The sequence below is a fragment of the Gopherus flavomarginatus genome, chromosome 6 (assembly GCF_025201925.1).
Source record: "Gopherus flavomarginatus isolate rGopFla2 chromosome 6, rGopFla2.mat.asm, whole genome shotgun sequence".
Classification (NCBI taxonomy): domain Eukaryota; kingdom Metazoa; phylum Chordata; order Testudines; family Testudinidae; genus Gopherus; species Gopherus flavomarginatus.
The window spans coordinates 1,913,828-1,940,104 of record NC_066622.1 but is presented as its reverse complement, the minus strand read 5'-3'; the positions used below and the strand labels follow the sequence as shown (position 1 = coordinate 1,940,104).

At 43.3% G+C, this 26,277-nt stretch overlaps 2 protein-coding genes across 2 annotated transcripts in view; one reads left to right on the top strand and one right to left on the bottom strand.

Moving 5' to 3' along the window:
* Positions 1–26,277, top strand: part of LOC127053211 (uncharacterized) — a 361,256-nt gene that overhangs the window by 145,199 nt on the left and 189,780 nt on the right. The window lies entirely within an intron of this gene.
* Positions 16,582–26,277, bottom strand: part of PRKAR2A (protein kinase cAMP-dependent type II regulatory subunit alpha) — a 138,540-nt gene continuing 128,844 nt past the window's right edge. The window contains exons 8-11 of the mRNA XM_050957510.1: positions 25,412–25,486; positions 23,364–23,429; positions 21,759–21,897; positions 16,582–21,043 (exon numbers count right to left, since the gene is read on the bottom strand). Coding sequence (XP_050813467.1) covers positions 20,910–21,043; positions 21,759–21,897; positions 23,364–23,429; positions 25,412–25,486 — 414 coding nt within the window. The 3' untranslated portion in view covers positions 16,582–20,909. The remainder of the gene's footprint in view (positions 21,044–21,758; positions 21,898–23,363; positions 23,430–25,411; positions 25,487–26,277) is intronic.

The following is a 26,277-nucleotide window of genomic DNA, read 5'->3' as shown; positions in this document are numbered from 1 at the left end:
CCGGGCTCCGAGCAGAGGGGACCGGTCGCAGAAAGGGCCCGGGGTCGAGGGCAGAACCCCGGGAGCAACAGGAGCGGGGGGAGAGGCCGTCAAACCCCCTCACAGCCCAGCCTCGGGCGGCGGGTGTAGCCGCTCCCTCAGCCAGGTACCGTGGCCAGTGGCAGCCCCGTTACCGTAACTCGGGGCCCTGTTCGGGGGGGCGGGGAAAGCGTTGGGCTTCTGGAGGGGGCGGGACTTTTCTCGCCCCTGGTCTGCTGCTGCCCGGGCCCTCCTGTGCGCACAGCTCGGGGCTGAAAACCTGGGCATGCCCCCGCATCGACCCTGCCTCAGCTGCCGCCCTCACTCGCCTGCTGGCGGCCCTGCGGCGGTGCTGAGGGTGGGGTTCACTCTGCAGAGCCCCACCCAGGCCCTGCCCCAGGGCTCTGCCCCAGGGCCCTGAAGCTCTTTCCGGGCAGGGAGCAGCGCAGACCGTTAGCTCTGCCGACAGTGTCAGCGCTCTGCCTGTTACACAGCGACCACAACACGGAGAAGCAGAACCGAGTTGCTTATTGGTTAGTGATTTTTGTAAGAGATATTGAGACTGGCCTCAGTGAGGACTAGGTACCCGTAACATCTCCAATTTAAAGTGCATCCATGAGTCAGGTGCACAAAGACAGTATCTTAGCATTTTCACAGAGTGCAGCTAGTGTATTTCTTCACCTTAAAGTAAAAACAAGTGAAAAGATATTCTAAAATATTCACCCTTTGGGCTGAGACAGAGTGTGGAAAATGCCAGACTCAAAGAATTCCCTGGAATGCTGTGAACTCTTAAGAATTGGAATTTTTATCCTGGTGAAAGTCACAACTACCTTAACAACAATGTGCTCTACTCAGCAAATGCTGAATCTAACAACACTTGGTTTTATATGCTATAATGAGCTTCCCTCCCTGCCCAAGTTCCACAGGGAAAGACCTGTGCATTGCATGGGTATGGACACTATTTAGTAATTAAAATTCCATGCACAGACTTGCCATGTTCATTAACATGATACAGGATCTAGACTGCATTTTTTGGAGCTGCTGCTGCTTTTTTTTTAATTAAATTTCCCATGACTGGGTTGGGTTTTTTTCTTTTTTTAAAGGCAAAAGCTACTGGTACTGCCTAGAAGCTGCACTAAGGCCTCTATCTGCCCTCTAATCCATTACAAACTTCCTGGGGAGCCTGTACTGCTGGCTTTTCCCATGACTTAGCTGTTGTTACTCCTCCATTGCAGCCCTCTCTATAACAAGTGCTGCTGTTGCTATCAGGACCTGTGTTCTAAGCCAGTGGTCTCCAAACTTTTTTGATTGCGCATCCCTATCAGTAAAAAAATTTTGAGCATGTACCCTCAATATTTGTATATTTATTTATATATAAATTATGTACATATACTACTATACTAATATTATGTGCATTATAAAACAAAATAGAAACTAAAAGGATATAAAGATAAATATTTAGAATATATATTTTTATTAACAGTACAGAACTTTTTGCTTTCACAAAAAAATTATTAATGTGATTGATTATGCTTCATTATTTCTGAACATCTTGGTTTAACACTGATACAGCGATTCAAAGGTCTGGGTTAGGGTGTGGGAGGGTGCTCAGGGTGGGGTGTGGGGTCTGGAAGGGAGTTAGGATGCAGGAGGGTGCTCAGGGCTGGGGCAGGCAGGGTGCAGAGCACTTACCTAGGGCAGCTCCTGTTTGGTGCAGGAGGTGTACAGGTGGCTCTGTGCAGCGTGGCACGGCCCCCATGGCTGTGACTCTGGGAGCCCCTCCGCCCGCCAGGCAGGGCCACCCGGAACGCAGGGGCATTAAGGGCTGCAGGGCCCTGGGCTAAGTGGGCCCCGGCCTGCAGCTCTAAAGCTTCCTTCAGAATGCAGCCCTGCGAACACGGGCCAGAGGACTCAGGAGGAGCTGGGGCAGTCGCGCAGCCAGCGGTCGGAGAGAAGCAGCGCTTTCCCCTTCAAAGCACCACTTCTCTCCAGCAGGCTTTGAAGAGGAAAGTGCTGCTTCTTTCTGGCCGCTGGCTGCGTAGCTGTCCCTGCTCCTCTACGGGCCAGAGGACTCAGGGCCGCTTTCTGAAAGGGGCTTTAGAGCTGCAGGCCAGGGCCCGGGGCCTCCTTAGCCCAGGGCCCTGCAGCCCCTAAAGCCCCTGCATTCTGGGTGGTCCTGCTCGGGGTGGGGGTAGCTTCCCCACTCGCTCACGCCCTCCCTCCTCCCGCAGTACTCCTCCTGCTGTGGCGCCAGGACCGCCCAGAGGATTCAGGGGGCCTGGGGTCACCCTGCCGCCAAATTCCTGGCACTTGGGCAGAAGGACCCCCTGCTGCAAGTCTTCGGGGCACTTAGGTGGCGGAGCAGAAGGACGCCCTGCCACTGAATTGCTGTTGAAGACCCGGAGTGGAAGCAGCTCCAGGGCCCCTGAAAAACTCTCGTGAGGGCCCCTGGGGCAAATTGCCCTGCTTCCCCCCCCCCCCACCCAGCGGCCCTGCATGCCGCTCTTTTGCTCTGGTTGCGTTCCTCCCACTGTGCCCCCCAATGGATCGTCTTGCGCACCCCACTTTGGAGACCACTGCTCTAAGCTACTCAAATGCCTGTCACACCTGAGGGATCCTTTAAAACTAGCTCCCTCAGAGACAGGAGGTGTCACTGCATCCATTGCAGGTGGTCTGTTAAACTTTGATGTGGGAGAAGGCCTCTAAGCATGGCTTTCCTGGGATTGATTGGTTGGTGGTGGGTTTGGTTTTGTCTTTCCAATCTTGGAAAGGACATGTGGCCCAGTCCTGCAAACCCTGACAAATATCAGTACTCATTGACTATCCAGGTGAGTGTAGGTTTGCAGGACATAAAGAGTAGATCTGGCCCATTTCTGGACCTCCCTTCACATGGGTAGATGAACACACACCAGACTTAATCGTTAGTCTAGCACTAGTTATCAAGAATATGGAAACTGTTCTTTAGTTCACATCCCATGCTGTTGTCTTTTATATACACTTCATGATGGTGATCATCACCAATGACAAATTTAATGCATTCATTGATCTGTCATTCAAAAAATTCCTAGGGCTAAAGTTTTTGGCTGTTCCATCTGTAAACACCAGATGGCAATGCAGAATTGAACTTGGGCTTGCACAATGAAAGGGTGACCCCCTCACATGGCTCAATGTATCTAGGCTTGGAAGGAGTAGCTTTTTATCAGTAAATGTCTATGGATGTCAATTTCACCGCACACACACAAACTGATGAAAAAATACTTACATTGATAATAATCAAAATTGACAGCTAGGTAAAGAAGGAAAAATGCTGCTTGATTAGATCACAATCCAGTGATTTTGTCTTTTGAATTAGGCTTGTGACAAATGGCCTAGCAAATGAACAATAAAAACAGGAGTGATTTGTTGATATAGTACAGTGTTTCCCAAACTGTGTTCCACGGAACACTGGTGTTGCGCACGATGTGAATAGGTGTTCTGTGAAAGAATCGTAATTAAAAAAAGTGTCCTTAAAATTTTTTAAATTTGGCTTATTTGAAGTGTAGTTTACAACTCTTTTTGAATGACTATAATTTAACATAAAACTTTTTCCAGTTATTGATCTCATATTGAATATCATGGTGGAAAGAGGACATGGCACGCCAGCATGTTGACGTCTACCCCTTTCAGGCACGTTTCAGTTGGTGACATCATACCTCTTCCGCTCGAGGCTGCGTGAACTGCAGCGGTATGCGCACCCCGTTCTCTTTATGCCATGGTGAATATAACATTCACTCAACACGTTCAAACCTTTGGGTCTTTACCATCTGTGCGATAAGCACAACTAAACTAGCTTCGCTTGAAACAATATAAATATTTGTGACAAAAAAAATGACAAATCAGTATTTCTAAATATTGTTACTAAACCTAATCATCATGGATTTGTGGCTAAAAGAAGGAACTTTGAAACGAAAAGCAAGTTCTTCTGGTACTCCAACTGTGGCCGAAATAAACGAGCAAAAATATTGTGACACTTCAAAGTGAGGATGACTTTTGTTGCCAAAAATCTGTTAGTACTAGTGAGTTATCCAAGGTGAAAGAAAAAACAAGCAGCAGCAGATATTAAATGACCGAAACTAAAGTATGTTGAAAGTTATTTGTCTTTTGGTTTTACGTGTGTTGGAAATAAAGATGTTCCTGATGCGCAGTGTGTCATGTGCAACAAAATACTAGCAAACAGTTCATTATCTCCTGCTAAACGTTGTAGGCATTTGGAAACCAAGCATGCTGAATACAAAGACAAAGATACAATTTTTTTCAAGAGGCAGCGTGACTCACTTGGAAATTGTAAACTTGACCTCGTGACTGAAACAGGACTGCTGGAGGCAGCGCTAGCTTTACCGTGCTGCCCCAGGCACGCTGCTTGGAGGGACTGAGCAGTCCGAACTCTCTCAAGTTCTGTCTCCTGCTGCAAGTGCCAAGATTATCAATTATGAATGTGTTCTGCATGCTAGGAACTAGACTTGAGATCAGACTCATTTCCCATAGATCAGCCATCATTGATACCAAGGAGCACAGTGAAAGAATGCAATGTGACCTAGAGCAGAAAGGTTGCTGGTCTTGTCATTAACCCGATCAGCCATCCTGGCCACAGATGGAATTATATGTTGAACTCACTGATGTCTCTCTAAGCCTGAAAGCACAGCATTGATCCCTATGGATAGAAACTCCTATCTGAAAAACAGAGAGCGATTCAATAAAGTAGCTTAATAGTAGGGAAATGTTGGTCCTGCCCTTACTAGGAGCAGAACTCTGCTAGCTACAATCCCATTTAAACACAAGGGATGTTAAAATAGCAGGGTTCTTGCATTATTACCCTGATCTGAGTGTTCAAAGTGTTATAAAACTGTGTTATAGCCTGCCGAAGAGGGTAGGTATCAGAAGGGGGAAAATAGGGTCTGGTTTTCAGAAGTGCTGAACATCTCCAACTCCAGTTTAAATTTATGCATAGGACTTCTGAAAATCAGGCCTAAAAGAACCCAGCCTGCAGAGAGAAAAAACACCATTTTTAAGGGGAGAAAATCTTGTCTAGGGTCAGCACACAGTGTTAGAGCACTGTTAGTATCAGCCATTTTGATCAGGGTTGCAGCTAGCATTGTTCTGAACACCGTGTGGATAAGGACTAAATGTTCTTATTACTTAACTATTATGACTTCGTTTGGGTAGATAAAAGAAATAAATGAATCGCTAGCTGAAGAATCTGATGTGGGGAACAAATGCTTGTCATAGTATCCTACTCTTGTACCCAAATGCATATAAGATAAATGCAGATATTTTTTGCCCAAAAAGGGTCATGGTCACAGAGTCACAAAATAACTTTGTACCCTGAGGCAAAGACTTCCTATAGTACTTAACCCTGTTTCTGTCATGCAAGTGCTATCTGTTTCTGGAGTGGCTGTTTCAACAAACTCCGTTCCTGTCACATCTACATTCCAGACAAAAGCACATCTTGGAGTTGGTGGATCTGGTGCATAATACACAGGACATTATAAACCAGCATGAACTTCAGGAGCGTTGGAAGAAGTACTGTTGGAGTCTGCTCTGAAAAGAACCATGTAAATAGCATGCGGTGCTCTGTTTATCTCCAAATTTCTGAACAGATGTGCTCTATTTACAGGCAGAGATATCTAGTTCTTGGAGATTCAATCTGGTATCCGAGAACCCAGCTGCTCTCTTTGCTTCTCATATATCACCTGTAATAAAGGTCCCAAATTAGGCCCTGTACAAACCCACATCATGTCTTGCATGATGCAATCAGAATCACCTGTGCTAACTCAGAGCTTTCAGTGGAATCACACAGGTAGGGCTGACTAAATATTAGTAAACTCTTCTGCTGAAGATACTTAAGAAGAATACAGATTGCTCCCTTTGAGCATGTTTGGCTTTACAGGGCTCACCCAGAGTGAAAAAAGAGCAGCATAATATTAGTTTAGTTCTTAAAGTCAGCAGCTTTGTCTGAATGTGTACCTGGAGCAAATCAGCTGAGCAAACATAGAACCTTCTTGCAGCCACTTCTCAAACTAGGACCACACATTAATTTACAAAATTCTGCTGCTTGTGCGAGTTCTACAAAATGTGACAGTGCCAGAGTTTATGCAGTTAATGTTATTTTATCCCCTGTAACAAAATGTTATCAACATTTGTCAGTGTATAGCAGACCCAGGCAGATTTAAGATTATCTTAATTTTTATAATAATCTAGGCAATGTGATAGACCTGAAGGAATAAAAATACCTAAAGTCTCAGTCTAGAAAAGTTGAGAATATGTAAGAAATGTGGTAAAAGGACAACCTTCCTGGATTTAGACTTTAGGAATTTTTATTCCTTTGGGTTTATCACATTGCCTAGATGGTTATAAAATTTTGAGAATCTTAAATGTCTGGAGCATCAGAAAAGTACTGTTTATATCAGGGGTAGGCAACCTGCGGCACACAAGCTGATGTTTGGTGGCACTCACACTGCCCAGGTCCTGGCCATCAGCCTGGGGGGGCTCTGCATTTTAATTTAATTTTAAATGAAGCGTCTTAAACATTTAAAAAAATGTATTTACTTTACATACAACAATAGTTCAGTTATATATTATAGACTTATAGGAAGAGACCTTCTAAAAATGTTAAAATGTATTACTGGCACACGAAACCTTAAATTAGAGTGAATAAATGAAGACTCGGCACACCACTGCTGAAAGGTTGCCGACCCCTGGTTTATATCATTGTCATATGGAGAGGACTGTGCCTGAAAGGAAGACTTGCAAGGTACTACTAACTCCATATTTGTGGTGTATGAAACGGATGCCCATAGTAAAGAAACTGTGTACTCTATCTTTAAATTTGTTGAGAACCATTTTGTTCTCAGTGGCTCCTGCTGGTTCAGTGGGGAGAGAGAGACTCTCTCTCTCTCTCACCGCCCTCCCCCCCACCCCTGCCCAATGGAGCCTTGATTCTCTAACTTTTCTTGTTTGTATTAATCTAACAAAAGTCCTTTAGCCAAGGTCATGGTTGTTCTTTGTGTATGGAAGAACCTAACAGCATTCTGGCAGTGTTGGAGGACTGCGGGGGAGTTCACCACTGAATTTCTCTGCTGTTTATATCTCCGCCTTGAGTCTAAAGCAGTGGTTGCCAAAGCGTGGAGTACGTGGTCGTTGTCTGGGGAGAGCTGGTTGGTCACAGGGGGCTAGAGTCTCATTCCCAGCTACTACATTACATTAAAAACAGCTAAAAAGACATGCATGCTTTCCTGAAATTACCTTTCCATCTACGCTATTGCTGTAGTCCCCACTAAACCTCTGTATATAACACCTCTGAACGGACAGCAGCTAAAGACCCAAATGTGCCCTCCCGCTCAGTGGAGCAGACAGGGCTGGTAATAGTCTGAGGATATCCAGACTGGCATTGAAACTGGAAAGACAAGGGGCCCCACTGCTGGCCAGCACCACTGCTCTTGCAGCTGTAGGTAAGGTTTTTAAAGACTTCGAGGGCTGTTTAAAACACGGTTCTATTCTGATGCAACCACCATCACTACTAAAATGTCAGAATACTTAGGAGCAATCAGCTCTTGGATTAAGAGCAGTCTTCATGCTCAAGCTAGGCAAGACTGAACAGATGCTGGTTGGAAAGGAGAAACCCTTTAACAAAATGACTGAGATGATGTCTCCACCTTCCACTGAAGGGGACATGCCCCATTCACCAGAGTGGGATGAAGCTTTGGGGTCCTCTCTGACTCCTCAGTGATGAATGGCCAGAAAGCATCAACATCTGAAAATGCCTCCTTTTACCTGCAGCTCATTAGGCAACTTCCTCCCTTCCTCCCAGATGAGGACTGGCTACCGTGTTCAAGCCCCTCCATTATCTAACTCTTGATGCCAGTTTAAGACCTTCATCCTAATTTTCAAGCGATTAACGGATCAAGCTCCAACTACATCAAAGACCAGATTTTGATCTATGAACCTCCATGACAGCTGCGTTCCACGGGGACAGAGGCCAGCCTGCTGACTGCATTGCCTAGATGAAGATGTTGCTACTTTTTGCCTCCTGTTGTTTTTGCAGAGCCAACGTAACTACGGAGAGGAGTTTGGATTCAAAGTCTGGCTCACACATCAGCACTAGCATTGTTAACTAAGGATACTTACGGCTGGTTATATTTTAGTTGTAATCTGAACAGTTCGGATATGGTGCCTCAGATAATAAACACAGAACCCTGCAATCCCTTTCTTATGGTCATGTAGTTATTTTGAAGGCATAGGGCTGTATTCTGTGTACACCTCCAAATAGCCATGGTCAAAGAGGATTAGACAGCCCAAGCTTTTTTGCCCTGATCCTGGTTCCATTGAGACCTAAGGAGGCTATTACACCAGTCCTGCAAGTGGAGCCACAGAGTTGTGTTCTGAGACATGGATTTAAGAACTGGCACACAGACCATTTGGAGCATTTCAATGCATGTGTACCCTGAACCAGATCCACATAATTCCTCCCCCAACAACCGCAGTCATTCCCATCCTGCTTGTCACAGGAATAACATGGGGATGAGGGCTCTAGCTACCTAGAACCCAAGCTCCAATAGTAGGAGGTTTATAGCATTAAAATACATCCTTTTTCTGGGAAACCTGAAGATTTCTCAGAACCTGGCCCATAATTCTCACTAATTGCTGTGATTGCTATTCCCTTGGGCTGCTGGATATTAATGCCAGGTCATTCTATTGGCCTTTATTAAACTAAATTAATTCTGCTAAAATTGTATTTAAAATGTGAATTACTTTGGCAAGCGGGTAGAAAAATACGCTTTTGATGATATAATTGTTGCCCCGTAGAACACTCGCCCAATAGAAGAGGCAACATGCTTATGTTACAAGAGCTGTCATCCCTGCATATAAGACTGAAACAGAAACCTGTTAGCACAGTTTTTGGGCCAAGTACTGTTCTTATTCACCCCTGCCAGTGCAGCCCCAGAGAGCAGAATGCAGCTCTTCATGCAGGCAAATGTTTGAACATAAGAAAATATCTAATGTGGGAGGACACAACAAAAGTCATTGATTCCATTCTTGGCAGTGCACTTGGAGTTTCTCCAGAGAACAGAGTGCATTCTTCCTATGACTAAACAGATTGTCTTAATTTCCTGGGGCAAAGATACATATTACATGATGATGCAAATCCCTGAATTCACCAGTGTTACAAGATTCGATTAATGAGGATTCTCACTGCAATACAAATGGTAATCTTGTTTAGAAGTAGCATTAAATCCCATGGGAAAACCTGAGCATTTTGGAATGATCAAAGCATGTAATATGAAATTTTCTCATTGTCATTTACTTGGATGCTTCAAGTTGACAACAGTTGGTTTCTTGACATTAACATAAAGCTTTAAAATGATAGGATAACAAAACAAAAACTGAATCTGAACCCCATGACACGTGGGAGCTGCAGCAAACATAGGTATGAATTGTAACCAATGACAGGTGTGTGGCTCACCCCAGGCAAGAAGGGTAATCATTTTGAATGTGTTCTCTTTGTTGGACACTACTCTCCCACTTCCTTGGTTATAAATGATAATTCCCAAGGACTAAATACTCCATTCTTCAACCCTACCTCTGACCTCCTAACTCCAGCAATAGCAGTAGAAGAAAATCCTTTGAGATGACAGAGAAAGCAGCTGAGCTGAGAGCTTTGGAGTGAACTTTAGATTTGAACGTGAATTCTTACTTAAGACAACCATGGACTGTGCAGCTTCAGCTAATGCAGGTGAGTTGGAGCAAACTGGAAAGTTGTAATAAGGAATAGAGTCTTTTTAAGAATTTTTCCGAAGCCTTTGCAATAATAGATGTTCAGCCACGGTCGAATTAAATATGCTCATCCCACCAATTTCTGCTTGAAAAATAAAGTAAAACATTTTTAAGTTGACATAGAAATAGCAGGCTGCTTTCAGTTACTGACCACACTGGCTCTGAAATGAGAGGCTGGCAGCTTGTTTTTACGCATCGGATTTTCTCTCAACTACAGATGTTTTTTGTCAATTTAAATGATCCCCTGCCTACAGACCAATTCCATGTCGAGGACACAGTACTGTAAAACTTGGTAACAAATGGCAGCTCTCCGTATTATATATTTGCTTTAATCCTGCCTTAATGCCAGCAACAGTAACTGGACTGAGAATGCCCTGCTGTTAGTTTCTGAGGGTACGTCTACACTACGGGATTATTCCAATTTTACATAAACCGGTTTTATAAAACAGATTGTATAAAGTCAAGTGCACGCAGCCACATTAAGCACATTAATTCGGTGGTGTGCGTCCATGTACCGAGGCTAGCGTCAATTTCCAGAGCGTTGCACTGTGGGTAGCTATTCCGTAGCTATCCCATAGTTCCTGCAGTCTCCCCCACCCATTGGAATTCTGGGTTGAGAGCCCAGTGGCTGATGGGGCAAAAATCATTGTCACGGGTGGTTCTGGGTAAATGTCGTCAGTCATTCCTTCCTCCGGGAAAGCAACGGCAGACAATCATTTCGTGCCCTTTTTCCCTGGATTGCCCTGGCAGACGCCATAGCATGGCAACCATGGAGCCCGTTCAGCCTTTTTTTTTTTTTTTTTTTTTTTTTTTTTTTTTTACAGTTACCATATGTGTACTGGATGCCGCGGACAGAGGCGATACTCCAGTGCTACACAGCAGCATTCATTTGCTTTTGCATGATAGAGACAGTTACCAGTCGTTCTGTACCGTCTGGTGCCGGTGTAAATTGGCAATGAGATGACGGTTATCTGTCTTTCTGTGCTGTCTGCTGCTATCATGGGTGCCCCTGGCTGAGATCGGCTGGGGGCGCAAAAGCAAAACTGGGAATGACTCCCCAAGTCAATCCCTCCTTTATGGTTTCTAAAAATAGAGTCAGTCCTGCCTAGAATATGGGGCAAGTGTACTAGAGAACCAGTGTACCAGAGAGCACAGCTGCTCCGTGTCAAATCCCGCAGAAATGATGAGCTACATGCCATTCACGGGGGGGGGGCCTGCAACAACCCCACCCGTTGCTTCCCTCCTCCCCCAACCTTCCTAGGCTACCATGGCAGCGTCCCCCCCATTTGTGTCATGAAGTTATAAAGAATGCAGGAATAAGAAACAGTGATTTGTTAGTGAGATAAAATGAGGAGGCGGCAGCCTCCCGGTGCTATGACAGTCCAGGCAGGACATTAAGCGACGTGGAGGAGAGGAACCCAGCATGCCGCTGCTATGATAGTACAGAATCTTTTCTTTACACAGGAAAGGGAGGGGGCTGATGGAGCTCAGGCTCCAGTTGCTATGATGATGACAGTTACCAGCCGTTCTGTCCCATCTACTGGGAATGACCAGGAATCATTCCTATTTTTACCCAGGCGCCCCCGGCCGACCTCACCTGAGGCAAGGCAGGAGCACTCACGGGCTGATGGTGACGACGGATATCAGTCATATTGTACCGTCTGCCACCAGGGAGGGGAGAGGAGCTGTCATAAACAGATAGTTAAGGGTTAATGTCTCTTTTACCTGTAAAGGGTTAACAAACAGGGAACCAAACACATGACCAGGAGACCAATCAGGAGACAAGATACTTTCAAATCTGGGTGGAGGGAAGCCTTTGTGTTTTTTGGGTTTTGCTTTGTTCTCTCTGGGCTCTGAGAGTGACCACACGTACCTACAGGCTCTCTAATCTTCTATTCCAATTTAGTAAGTACAAAAGGTAGAAAGGCGGTTTAGTCTTTTTGATTGTTTTGCTTTATTTGCAAATGTGTATCTGGCTGGTAGGGGTCTAATATGTATTTGGCTAAAAGTATTTTAAATTGTATTTCTGCTGGAGAAGGCTCTCTCTCCAATTTCTATAAGCTGACAGACCCTGTAATATTCCATCTTGAATTTACAGTAATTTTCTTTATTCTTTTTTTCTTGTATATAAGTTTTGCTTTTAAGACCTGTCTGATTTTTCCCCATGTTGAGGCTCAAGGGAATTGAGTCTGTACTTAACAGGGAAGGAGAAGGGAGGGGGAGAGAAAGGGGGGGGGAACCCACCTGATTTCTCTGTGTTGTGATTCAGGGAGTTTGAATCATGGTGATCTCCTAGTGTACCCAGGGCGGGAAAGATCTGAGAGGAAGAAAGGAGAAGGGGGAATCCCTTTGTTTAGATTCACGGAGCTTGAATCTGTATATCTCTCCAGGAGCCCAGGGAGGGAACACCTGGAGGGGAGGAGGGGGAAGGGAAATGGTTTATTCCCCTTTGTTGTGAGACTCAAGGAATTTGGGTCTTGGGGGTCCCCAGGGAAGGTTTTGGGGGAGACCAGAGTTTATCAGGCACTCTACTCTAAGTCCTGATTGGTGGCAGCACTACAGGATCTAAGCTGGTAATTAAGCTTAGGGGAATTCATGCTAGCCCCATATTTTGGACGCTAAGGTTCAGAATTGGGAAATTATACTATGACAGGAGCGGATACTACTCTTCACTGCTACAGCATCGCATCTACCAGCAGCATTCAGTAGACAGAGGGTGACATTGAAAGAAGTTAACAAACGAATTCTTGCCCTTTTCTTTCACGTGGGGGGGAGAGTAAATTGACGAGCTATTCCCTGAACCACGCTGGACAATGTGTTTGAACCTACAGGCATTGGGAGCTCAGCCAAGAATACAAATACTTTTTGGAGACTGCTGGAGACTGCTGGAGACTGTGGGATAGCTGGAGTCCTCAGTACCCCTTCCCTCCCTCCATGAGCATCCACTGAGTCTCTGGCTTCCCGTTACGCTTGTCACGCAGCACTGTGTAGCCTGTAGATTTTTTTTTCAAACGCTTTGCCATTTCGTCTTCTGTAACAGAGCTCTGATAGAACAGATTTGTTTCCCCATACAGCTATCAGATCCAGTATCTACCATACGGTCCATGCTGGAGCTCTTTTTGGATTTGGGACTGTATTGCCACCCATGCTGATCAGAGCTCCACACTGGGCAAACAGGAAATGAAAATCAAAATTTTGCGGGGCTTTCCCTATTTACCTGGCCACTGCATCCGAGTTCAGATTGCTGTCCAGAGCGGTCACAGTGGTGCACTGTGGGATACCGCCCGGAGGCCAATACCGTCGATTTGCGGCCACACTAACCCTAATCCGATATGGTAATACCGATCTTAGCGCTACTCCTCTCGTCGGGGAGGAGTACAGAAACCGATTTAAAGAGCCCTTTATATCAATATAAAGGGCCTCGTAGTGTGGATGGGTACAGCGTTAAATCGCTTTAACGCTAAAATCAGTTTAAACGCGTAGTGTAGACCAAGCCAGAGAGAGACTGCATCAAAGCTAAGCCCATTTAAAAGAAAAAAAGCATCTCTGCCTGTGTTGCCCACAGTGTATTTACCATGGAGCATTCAATATTTGTCTTTGTGAAGCTGAAAGAGCAGCTTAACTCTATGAAAAGCCATCTGTACTCAGCTATCTCTGAGAGGACTTATTCCAGAACCAGTAATTCTTGTCTTCAACAGCCTGAAACAAAACTGATGATGAGACTGCAGCACCCTACACCTTCATTGCCCAGTGAATTTCTTGAAACTGCCTCAAGCCATGTTACGTATCAAGTATTCGCATGGAGGTTTCCATGTTAAAAAGGGCACATTACATCATTCAAATGGCTGTGTCAACTTGAGAGGAAATGTAATTTTTGTAACATGCAGATTTGGCCAAAACAGTTGGTTTTAACCCCACAGATTTAAGGGACAGTAGTTCTGATAACCACTCATTTGTTTACAGTATCAGTATACTGTAGATGTTAACAATTCTGCAGCTGTGGTGGAAGAGATTGTTTAAAAAACTAAGTATTGGTTGTACTTGACTGTATCTCAATTTACAAGAAGTGCAAGGTGACTAACATGATACATTTCCTACCTGGAGTAACCTTGGGCAGCATGCACTCATTTGGGGATGGGGTGGAGTTGGGACAACAACAGAACAGAGACATAATCAGAAAAGTGATGAACAGTTCTAGTCCCTCATGCTGGGGTAAGAAAACCAACCCGTTCTGCATTTTGTAGTGGATCCTTTCTCACTTTGTAATGATAAAGCATAAAAGTTTCTCTGTACAGGGCCATGCACCATTCACAACTGATCTTCAGTACACACTGCTCTGCACCAAAGCACTAATCCACGTAATGGAGATAGAACTTTATCAGGAGGGGAAGAAAATGGGTCACTTTAACCTTAACTAAGTTTATGATTTAGGCCTGGTGTGCACACAATTCTTGTACTGATTGAGCTATTGCAGTTACAGGGGGTGATTTTTCTACCGAGAACTAACTCGGTGCAACCCCCAGCATGCATGTAGTTGCAGCAGTATAGAGGTGCCTTATGGTGCAAAAGTGAATAGCTAGACTGCTGTGAGGCACCTTTGTACCACTATATCTACACTGGGGGGTTGCACGACTTTAACAGCATGGGGAGAAAACAACGAGGAGTCCTTGTGGCACCTCAGAGACTAACAGTCCAGTCCACACAAGAGGTCCACTTCCTAGACACTACAGTGCTAAGAAGTGATGGTCATATAAACACCACCCTATACTGGAAACTACTGATCGCTATACTTACCTACGTGCCTCCAGCTTTCATCCAGACCACGTCACACGATCCACTGTCTACAGCTAAGCTCTAAGATACAATCGCACCACTCTGAACACTGGGATAGTTAATATGATATAGTTTGTGTGTAGACAAGGCCCGTATGCATTAAAGTTTCTTTGTGGACGCTGTAGGAGCTGTGCTTGGAAGGATTGGTGCATGCTGAGGCCACTGCTGCTCCTCATGGCATGCGTCCATCTGCTAGGGATAACAACCTGAGCACAAAACTTCTTCAATTGGTCTTATTTTTAAAATCTGCTTTTAAAAAACTCAATCCAACAATTCCCAAAGGATTCTCACTTTTTTAATCACAACCACCATCCCCTACCCCTTTCCTGACTGTTGGTTTGATGGCCTTAAGCAGAAAGTTTGACCAGTAAATAGGGGTTTTCATGGTTGTTTGCAGAGATTCACACTCTTGGGCTGCATGTTTCTTTGGCACACAAATTCAGCCTTCTGGATGGCTGTATCCATAGTGGCTGCACACGTATCTGTGTGGATCCAACTACTTGGCCCAGGAGATGTGACTTACTGTCCTGTAGTGCCTTTCCACATGACCTATGTGCCAGGATTCTGCTGTTGGGGAATTTCCTGCAAAACCTTTGCCTTGCTGTGGTCTCTCTACTTTCATTAAATAACAGTTCTTTGTGTATGCCTCTTCCTGCCAAAGAGAGCCTTCAAAAACACAAACCAAAACTAACTGCTGCAGTGCTGTCTTCCTTGAGTTTGCAGCCAGCCTGAAACAATGGCAGAGATCTGTCCCCATTCACAGTGGGGTAACAGCTCAAATCTATCATCGTGCTGATATGCTGATCCCAGATTCAGAGCCCAGATGACAAGTGTCTGTGCATGTGATGCTTAGACATCAGTAAACTCTGTTGCTCTGCTTGGTGCCAAGCGAGACCCAGCTCCATGCCGCTTGTTTTCTTGGGCTGGGAGGCTTCTCTCCCATCTCAGTCAATGGAGAGGGATTCGAGTGCCCAGAAGGTGTGGGGTTCTTCCAAACGCCTAGTGCTCTTGGCAAGCTTTGGATCCAATCTTTAGCTCATGCTTGACTGGGGAGACAGAGTCCCTAGTGGAGGCACTTCATACCTTTTAGTGACACGGATCTGAACAATTCCCAGCTTCCCAATGCTGACATGGGAAGCAAAGCCCAGACATGACACATTTATGTCATCCAAAGCCCCTAGCGAATTTACTAAGACACTTTCCATTTTGAAAGTTGATCAGTGTCCCATGGATACCCCCGAGTTCTTCTCCCAAATCTATACATTTAAAGCTGTATGTACATTTTAATAAGGGTAAAATAAAACCAGCTCAGCAAAAGCAAATATGCCGTCATGCTGGGTGTTCAGATAGTAAACTCTCCAGGTCACACAGCACGTCTCTTGTACTGGATGTTTTCATGTTTCCTTTACAGGTTTTGTGTTAGTTTTGTTAAAGAAATAGACAGCCACAGCCCAGCACACATTATGCGTCAGCTACAGATGCAGGAAGCTTATCTCATCTTAAAACTACTTTTGTTCTCCTTCAGAATTTGTTTTAGGACAATCTATGTTTTGCACAGTGCTCAAATAATAAATCAGAATGCCAGCTGCACCATTTTACCATGTTCTGTGGCAATAATACCAGTAGGAACTGGTTTGATCCATAGCAATATCATCCACATACAGGTGGAATCTAAATGCATCAATAAGGTCCTCTCACCAAACAGAGAAATTCAGTGGTTGGGGAATTTTGTAACTGGTTTTGTTGCATCAGGGAGAGAATACCATTTTCAGCCGGCCACTGAGAGCACTAAGTATAGTGCCTCCTGCAGTCCTCCAAGTAATTTAGCTTTCGCCTTTGTCACCAGACATACCCGGCCACTTCACTACATAATGCTGTGGGGGGCTGTGTCGGCTGGAATAAGTTAACACACACACAGGATTGTACCAGGAAAGCTGGACACGACATGTCAGCATTTTATTAACCAAAAGTGAAGCTGAACCCCAGAATGTTTTTAAACTACAAGCTTATATGGCAGGAATTTTTCCCCCCCCACTGTCAACATGATAGTGCAAGAATCAATCTCTCTGCAATCACTCATCCTTTGAGAATCAAATACTAGTAGTAAAATGACTTAATAAAATATGGGTCTCCCAATGAATCAATAAACATTTAACTCAATGCAACAGACCAATTCGCAAAACTGACTTATGGAATTCTCCCAGGTGAAAGACCTTTAAAGCACTTGGAGCCTTGAGGTAGCATCTTTATGCAGAATTCATTTTTTTTCTGAGTGGAGAAAAATATTGGTAGCACATCTTTAGCTCCAGCCAGGCTAAATGGATTTCAGTAATTCTCTTATGAGGCTAGTGCTTTCTTTTGCATCTTTAAATACTGATATAACACTACAGCCTGTAAAGAGAGAAATCACAAGGAAGGCCTCTTGAAATAAAGCATATGGTTGAAGTGACTGAAAACAGAATAACTAAGAACAACAAAAGGTAGCTGGAGTGAAAAAACCCAACACATTTGTATTTTGGCAAGACTGGTTTACAAATACATGTCAAGAACCAGAGTCCCAACATCAGCTAACTGAAAAGGAAAGAGAATGGAAAGTGACATTCAAAGGGGTTTTTCTTTTTTCCTCTGTGCAAAACTGCACTTTGTTTTTGTTTTTTTAAAAAGAGACAGCTTTTTTTTTTGTACATTGTGAAACCTGTGCTGTGACGTTAACCAGAAATACCATATGCCAGGGCACTTGACCACTGAAAGCTCCTCTCACTGACTTCACAACAAATCACAAGCAGAGAATCAGAAATAAGACAGATATTTCTCCAAATCTCAAGGTCACCATTCTCTTACCCACTTTGCTGCTGAGTTCTCTTATTAAACTAGAGCTCTCTCCACTACCAATTGCTGAGAATCCATGGCAGATTTACTGACCACAGAGCCATACCACCTGAGAAACTCTCACATCCATTAGAGTCATTAAAACAAAAGTGGCTGGAGTAAGACAGGGATGTGGTGATGCAGCTGCATAACTATTGGCCAATGTCTCGGTCAGTTTTTTCTCTCTACTTTCAAGCACTCTGACTTTGGCTAGCCAGAGTATGAATAAAGGACAAAGGTGCTATTGAATAACATTCTGTAGGTCACCTCTCCCTATCTGCCTGTCCCCACTCCCAAAAGACTACAAAGCAAATTGGTTAAAACAAACCAGACCAGCCAGGCAAATCCCAAATGATGGACTTTAAACTGATAACGCCGCAGCCCTTACAGGTTCATTCTCTCTGCTCAAAGTTCAATTGCTCACTTGCATCATACCAGTGTCCCATCTGACACTGGGTGTCACACGGCTCTGTGTGATAATGCCACTCTACTGTGTTCAAGGAGCATAGAGATGGGTAGAGGTTTGTAAATCTGTTCTCCCTCATCTGGGACCTCTAGCTTTCTGAGTCCATGGCCTCATGTTCCCTCCCTCTGCAGAAGTTCCTTAAGGCCCTAACAAGGTTACCCAGTAGACTTTTTGCTTCCTTTTGGCCAGGCTTCGTACCATTTACAAGGCTTGCATATTCTGAGGCACCGAGACCTGTAATGCAGAGAACTGAAAGTTGTAATGTAGCCAAACTTGCTCCACTCCAGTGGATACAAGGGAGGGGCATCCGAGGAAGCATTCGTATGGGAAGGACCAAAGCTGGTTGAGGATATTTATTCAGAGAGATCCTCTTTGGTTCATGTGACAGTTTAAGCTGTACAGAAACTCAGATGGGTTTGGAGACCAGCCTGTCTCTCAATTGCCTGGACAATCCACAGCTGGCCTGGCTTGGGAGCCCGCGTCTACTTCTGAATCCTAATCTCTCAGGTATCAGCGTGAGGACCTGCCATCTGTTCTTTTTTTTTTAAATTCTATAATTTACAAAGAAAGACTATGAGTGTTTTTAGTGTTAAACCTCAGAAGCATGAATGACATTCCAGTTCCTGCCGCTTTTTTAGCTTTGCAGAACTGAAGAAGCTGTACAGTAAAGCAGGGAAAAACACACTGTGCTAAGAATGGAGGCAACTAGGTACCACCATGGCACACCTTGTTCAGTGGTATTGATTACAAACCAGTCCATCATCTGAAAGCGTAATGCAGTCTACGGTAACTAGACAACATCCGTACAGCCTCAACCTGATTATGGATCCAACTTTACAGAACAAGTGCAGGAGCTGGGAGGAGTGAGGAAAATATTACAGGCTAGCAGCCAACTCCGTGTCGTAGCTCTTCACCTTCCACTTGTTAAAAAGAGCAGATTTCTAGTGTGCTAACAAGCAGGAAATGGTCTCGGACACTATTCGATGGTCTAGAGACATTTACACAGAGCACATCACCGGCCACCGCCAATACCAAGAGTGAGCCGGCGTGACTTCGTGCACCCACAAGGGAGAAGAGACCTGTAAACTTCCCCTGCTGGACTTTATCCCCGAGTCCTGAACCAACCGAACTGAACTCCACCATGTGAGGGTCATCCTATCTGCATTACCCAGCCCACTTATTTATACCCATGACTGTCTGTAACTCTTTGTATGAGTGATGTATCTTCACTGCTTCCTGACTGTATCTTGATCTCACCCACCATATACCCCCCCATTGGGGACATTGCAGACTGTCTATGTTATGTGCTGTCCAATACCAAAATACTAGCATCCCCCTATACTCTGTACGTTACCCCCGATGACCAATAACTGATGTTTCAAACTCTGTATCATCTATTTATAAACATTCTCTAATAAACTTTTAATTCTCTCCCCTTGCTCAGGTGATCATAAAAACTAGACAGTGTGTTCAGTTCTACCCATCAGAGTCTGCAATTAAAATTTCACCATCCCAGAAACGTGGGTAAGTTTCACATAAATTTAGAAGACTGAAAATGGAAAGGGGACCACTAGACTTATTACCTACAAATTCAATGCTTTTCCTTTATATAAATATTTTATTTTTTACCATAATACTCTGATAAAATCTCATCAGGATGTGCCTTAAGGTCAATGATCTATAGAAATAGAAGTCTCCCTAATAAGTGCTGCAGATTTGACAGATACATATCTTTAACTGAACTGTTACCTAAATCAAAAGACCACTCCAAATACACCAACTGCCTAGTTAGCAAAGTCATTTGCTTCATGAAGTCAAATGTTGCTAATTTCTGAAAGGTTTAACAAACAGACTTGGCATCTGAAAGTATCTAAGTGTCCAATCAAGTTAAAGAATATTACAAAATATTAGAATTAGGGGGAGCTGCTTAATTACATAAATATTGTTCCTTTAAATTACACAAAATTAACCTCCTTAAAAAGAGAGTTTTAAAACTGATCCAGACAACAGCAACGCCCTGTGAAATCTAACAGTACAAAGGATCTCTCTAAAAGCAGGAGAGGGTCATGTGCTGCAACATCTCAGCAGTAAAATCTGCCCACTTTAAGAAATGGAGATGGGGATGATACAGCTATGGCACCTTCAGGCCCTGGAGCTGCTGGACCACTATCAAACTCTCTGCATATATGTTTGGTAGCATGAAGGACTAAACCAATTCTCTTTACTGCTCAGAAAATGTTCAGAAGTCAATCATTCTTCATTTTCTGCATTTCAGTATCGAGCAGTTATTTCTTGTGCCCCCAGGTGTGTTTATCGTTTTATTACAGAACTGCAATACCTGAAGCTTTCAGCAGATGGCAGGAACACCTCAATGCCAACTTATTCAATGGCTCTGATAATTTCAAGTCCCCTTGATATATTCGATGTCAAACCCAAATGCTACAATTAAATTTTTGACATTATGTAAAGGAAGCGTCAAAGGAAGATATTAACAGACTGTAAAGAGAAGGCTGCTCCCTGGGGGACAATAAGCAGCCTGTCATTACAGATCTGCTCTGAAGATTTACCACAACAATAAAATGAGAAAGAAAAAGAAGGTTCTGTATCTTTTACACTTTGGGTTTTGCATCAGGCACTTAAATGGTTGGAGAGACATGCCATTCGGAGCCAAACAAGTGAGAGAAGGGTTAGAATCATCTTTAAACTAAGCCTAATAATGAAATTTCAGCAGCAAAGTGGAGGCATGGAGTGAGCCTCTCCCCATCCATCTGTGCTGAGACTTATTTATTTCTAAAATGCCCAAGAAGACAGCAGCAGTAACTGTTCTGTAGTGTCCATTTTTCCTTATGTGTTGTGTTGCTGATAGGAGACTTTTCTGTGTCTTGAACTGAGAAGGCACTAAAGTACCCTGTGCCTAATTCCCCGGATCCAATAGGTCCATGCTCGAACCAAACATTGCCACCAGCTGTTCCTCATAATGTGTTATATTCCTCTTCATAATGTCCATGCAGGGGCCAAGCAGCCTCTCGAATGCTTGCACATCCATGACTACACAGAAACAAATAGAAGAGTGAAAACAAATAAAGAGCCGTCCTCCAAAATAAAGCAATAACCTAATTGCAATTACTTTCTAAAACTCATGCAACTTGAATCCACCCAATATGGTTCTAATGTTTCAGTTGAAGCCACTCCCACTGAAGTCAAACTTCTAGTTTCACAAAGCTGTCATGCTGATCCAGGAGACTAAAAAATAAATGTCTGATCCTGGGATAAATCTGGAGGCCAAATGCAAAAATACACAGCTGCAATAAAAGCAATACTGAAAAATCTCAAAGTCATGTGTAACAAACATCTTTAAAGGGAAGGAAATCAAGCTGAATGGAGGTTGTGCTTTTATGCTACTATGCTGCAGATACACACTCGACTCTATTTATGACTTCTCTTTTCTGGAATGGTGGAGGCCAGGCACATAAAGGAAGTAACATACTTAATCTCCACTGGGCACTTCTGCCATCCCCAGTCAAAACAGAGATGGTACAAAGAAAGGCAAGATGAAGGAAACAAGGGTTCCCAGACTGAAGTGCTGAAGGTCCCTTGCAGGCCAAAACTCCTGGCCTTGACTGAAGAACAAGCAATCCAGATTGGATACCAGTTAGGATCTACATGGCTGTACAACTTAATGGAATAGCATAGACAACATGAAGCGACATTGCTTGAAGGCACCTACTGCAGAGAGACACCTAGCAGCACAAAGTACCCTTACCTAAACACTTGACATCCCCAACAGCATAGGCAGAGGCTGCTCTGGGTTTGTTGGTAACAAGTGCAAGCTCTCCAAAATACTGTCCTTTGTGACACCGGGCAATCTCCACTTCCTGGTTAGCATCCTTACTTGTCATAGTCTGTGCCAGAAACAGAACAATATGTGAAGTGAATATATTAGTTACTACACAGTGCTATGCATACAGCTCTCCCTGAACAGAAGGTCACAGCTGGCAGAGAAATGCTTCAGTAGTGGCTCAGCATCCTGTGCACAGGGTCTCCAGAATATTCCCTAACAAAGATTTTAAGTATAACATACACAAGGCTCCGCCTTGTAAAGATTGCCTCAAACTGGGAGAAGTATTCGTTTGAAAGCAAGTCTTCAGCTAAAAGAAGTCACAGGAAGGGCAAAGGGTTAAAAGACGCTGTACTTTGAGTATCTGTTGACTGTAGCCTACTACAATCCCCCCTAGGGAAGACACTATCCATGTTTGAAGTTTGAAAGGGAACATCACGGCAATTTGCACATGTGCGGATGGAAGCAAAGCATGTTTCTCAAACAGACATGAGTCATCTTCAGAATCGTTTTCTGAAATAGCTTGAAGCCACTTTAGGAGATGTACAGCTTGCCTTGCCCGACCAGAAATAATAACTATCAGATCTTAAAAGAATCTGAGAGTTAGTCTGTTGTACAGTACAGCACTTTTATTAAGAACATAGAATCCATGTAGCCCACTGTCCTCTCTAACCCTATCCAGTACCACATGCTTCAGAGAAAGGTGTAAGAAACCTGCAGGAACCAGTTTTAAACTAATGTGTCTTCAGTTTCAGACAATGTCCCCTTGATCTCCTATTATGAGAGGGTATTTTTCTTTTTAGCCTCCCCTGCCCCCCCAGATGTATATTGAGCAGGGCTGTCTACAATGATGCCCAGGACTTTTTTTTAAAATGTAGAACACAGCAATAGCATGAAATGGTTCAATTTTTTTCCTTTAAGTGTTAACTTGCATGTGTCAAACATTAAATGTAACCTGCCATCGTGCTGCCCATTCACTTTGTTAGGTCCCTCTGCAACTTTTCACTCTTCTGTAGTCTTTATTCACCTACATTAGTGTGTCATCTGCTGGTTTTGACAACTCACTGTTCACTCATTTTCCCAGCTCATTGATAAATATATTAAACCACCGCTGACCAGGGGCAGCTCTAGGTATTTTGCCACCCCATGCACGGCAGGCAGGCTGCCTTCGGGGGCATGCCTGCAGGAGATCCTCTGGTTCCACGGCTTCGGCATACTCGCCACTGAACTGCTGCCGAAACCGCAGGACCGGTGGACCTCCTGTAGGGAAGCCACCAAAGGCAGCCTGCCTGCCCCCCTCACGGCGACCAGCAGGGCGCCCCTCACAGCTTGCTGCCCCCACATGCTTGGTGTGTTGGTGCCTGGAGCCGCCCCTGCCACTGACTATTATGGAACCCATGCTACACCTCCTCTCTATTATCTGTTGGCTATAGCGAAAATTGACCATTTATCTCTTTTTGTTTCCCGTCACTTAGTTTCTAAGCCACAATAGCTCTTGACTTCTCACCCCATAACTGTATTTGAACTCACCTTGCTTTTAATCAAGATTTTTACTTCACCAGACTCTACAATGTAAAAGCTGTCTGCTTTATCACCCTATAAAGAGAAAAGGTAAGAATAAATTAGCCATCCTATTTTAAGATGCAGAAATTATATTCCAATTTTCACAGAATACAGGGCTAAGTATTAAATTGTGCACAAGTTGAAAATTGGCTGCAGTGAATAATACAGGAAGTGGCCTAAATTGGGCTAAAGCTGTAGCTGAAAATGGGGACAAGGAATCTGAGGAGAGTTTACCTGCTGACATCCAAAAGGCTAACAATGCCAATATCAACAAGGAAGGTCTTAAAAATGCTGGTGAAATACAAGGGAAAAAATTGACAGGAAGTTGATGAGGTAAACAGTCCTCAAGGAATGCACATGTAATATTAAGAAAACAAAAACAAAGCAATAACTAGAGGAGTCAAAAGAAATAAGAAAGGGTTCTAGAAGTGCGTTCAGTAAAAGAAAAAGGAAAGAAATATACAGAATCTCTGTAACATCAGAAAGGAGAGCAAGTATGAGAAAATCTCAAAAGAGCCAACACTACAATGAGCTGCTTCTGCTCAACTTGTAGTAAAAACCTTGTGCAGGAAGCAGACCAGTTGTTATTTGAGACAGCAAATGGAGAGGTCAACAGCAAAAGGGCAAACAATGACAGGGGAAAAAATCTGGCAAAACTACTGCAGATCCTGATGAAACGCATCATATAGTTTTTAACAAAACTAACCAAGAAAGGCCTGGAACCTCTGAAAACAAGTTTCAGTGAGTCACTGGAGAGACACTAGCTGTCTGGAAAATACCAAACATGGTAGCAACTATTCCTTTAAGGCCAATAGGAGGAAAGAACCAGAAAATTACCAGCTAATTAACCCAACACATTCTGGGCAAAACAGCTGAAACTAATAGGAGTCTAATACATCAACTTCTGTGGGAAAGGTGTCTAAAAACTAATAAAAGATATTGTATTGCTAAAACTAAGCTATGCCAACAAATCCAATGGCCTTCTATAGGATTAATGGTATATCTGACAATGAGGGGATGGAGTATATTGCAATGTCAATAAGGCATTCAATATAGAGCCAAAAATATAATATTAAAGAAACAAAGTTACTCATTCAAGGTAAAAAAAAAAGATACAAATTGGTGTACAGCTACCCGAAGAGCAAACAAGTCCAAGAAAGATATTATAGGGTGGCTTCAAGTAAATCAACTAAATATGACCTTAAAGTGCAAAATGGCTGGGGAAAATGGGAGTGTAGCGCCACAAATGCACCAGAACTACCACCCTTGGAAACACTGTGTGTTCCCCTTAGGACTAACAGGGTGACCTCCATTACCTGTCTAGCTTTACTGTGATCCCATATCTATGCAAGTACAGAGACAAGTGTTTTGTAGACAGGGCAGAAGCTTTGCCTAACAAGAACAGTGACCAGCACTTTCCATTATAAGACTAAATTTTCAGTTGCTTATAACTTTGCAAAAGTAACCATTTGGGCTGAAATTTTCCATGCCAGGCCTCTGATGCAGGAGGGTTTTTTGGGAAAATTCCAGCCAAAATGGTTCAGCTGTATCCAAGAATTAGCCTAGGGAAAAATAATGTTTTGCCCATGTTAAAAAATTCAGGCAATCTTTTCTTTGAGAAGCTCTAGCACTTCAGTGCTTTGGAGCAGGAAGTTGAAATTTGTTAGGGGACTGCCCTTTGTGTCAGGGATGTGCTTTTTGTCTTCCCCATGAAAATCCACACATTTTTCTTAACGACCCAAACAAGAGTAATTTTATTGTACTTCCTGTATAACTTTTGAAAAAAGGCTTTTTAAAAAATATTCACAAGCAAGAAGTAAATAAGAGTAAGAAAAATGGATAATGGAACAAAAACCTAGGGGAACTAGGTACCAACCCATCCCTGAAAATAATAAAACCTTTAAATAAGATGTTAGTAGGAATAATGGCGTTAATGAGGTCAAACTGGACAACCAAACTGGTATCTATGATTCTACGTAATATAAAAAAGAGGGAAGAATTCAAAGTCCAAATACCTGAGAAATGATGCGCTCCCCATCTCGATACACCTTCTCCCCAATTACATCAACTATCTTCATTCGTTCTGAAACCTGGAACAGAGAGAAAATTTCCATTCAGCCTACTACTGCCCCTGAGATTCATAACTCTCTCAGTTTGCTATGAAGTAACAGGCATGTATAGTTAAATACATTTAAGATGTGCCTTTGGGTACTGAAAAACATGCATGCCACAGTGAAAGTTTTTGCTACATTCCATCACAGCTTTCAAGAACAGAATACAATATACGTACAGTAAATTCCAATGTCCACTCTGAGCTTCTTTCAGTCCCTGTTTTAATTTCCTATTCTTAAGGAGATTTTTAAGTTTGCATAGAATTGGTTCAGATGTCTGAGTATTGAAAAAAATTAACTCATTTCCCTATGTTTCCATTAAGATGAGTTCTCTCTCTCTCACACACACACACACACACACACACACACACACGTTACAAACTTCCAACCTGGTTTGTTTCATAATCTTCACTGAGGAAAGGTGGAAAAATAACTGAAGAACCCAGATACAGTATCTTTTGGAATTATTACATTTAATGTCAGCACCTTCTTGCCAACACACTATTTTTTTCCTGGAACCTATTTCCTACAGTGGCTTTGAGCACTAGACATGCTCAATTTAGTGCCTTAGTTTCTTTCTTTTTCTAAAACCACATGGCAATCAGACTGAAAAATTAACAATGCAAGTTTAGAGAAGAGTAGACAAGCGCACACACAAAAAGAAAAATATTTTGAAAGTGAAATGTTTCCAGTGAAACATCTTTGCCACATTATACATATGTGCAATGGTATTTCCTATTTCTGTTTTCCTTATTAAGGAATGATACACT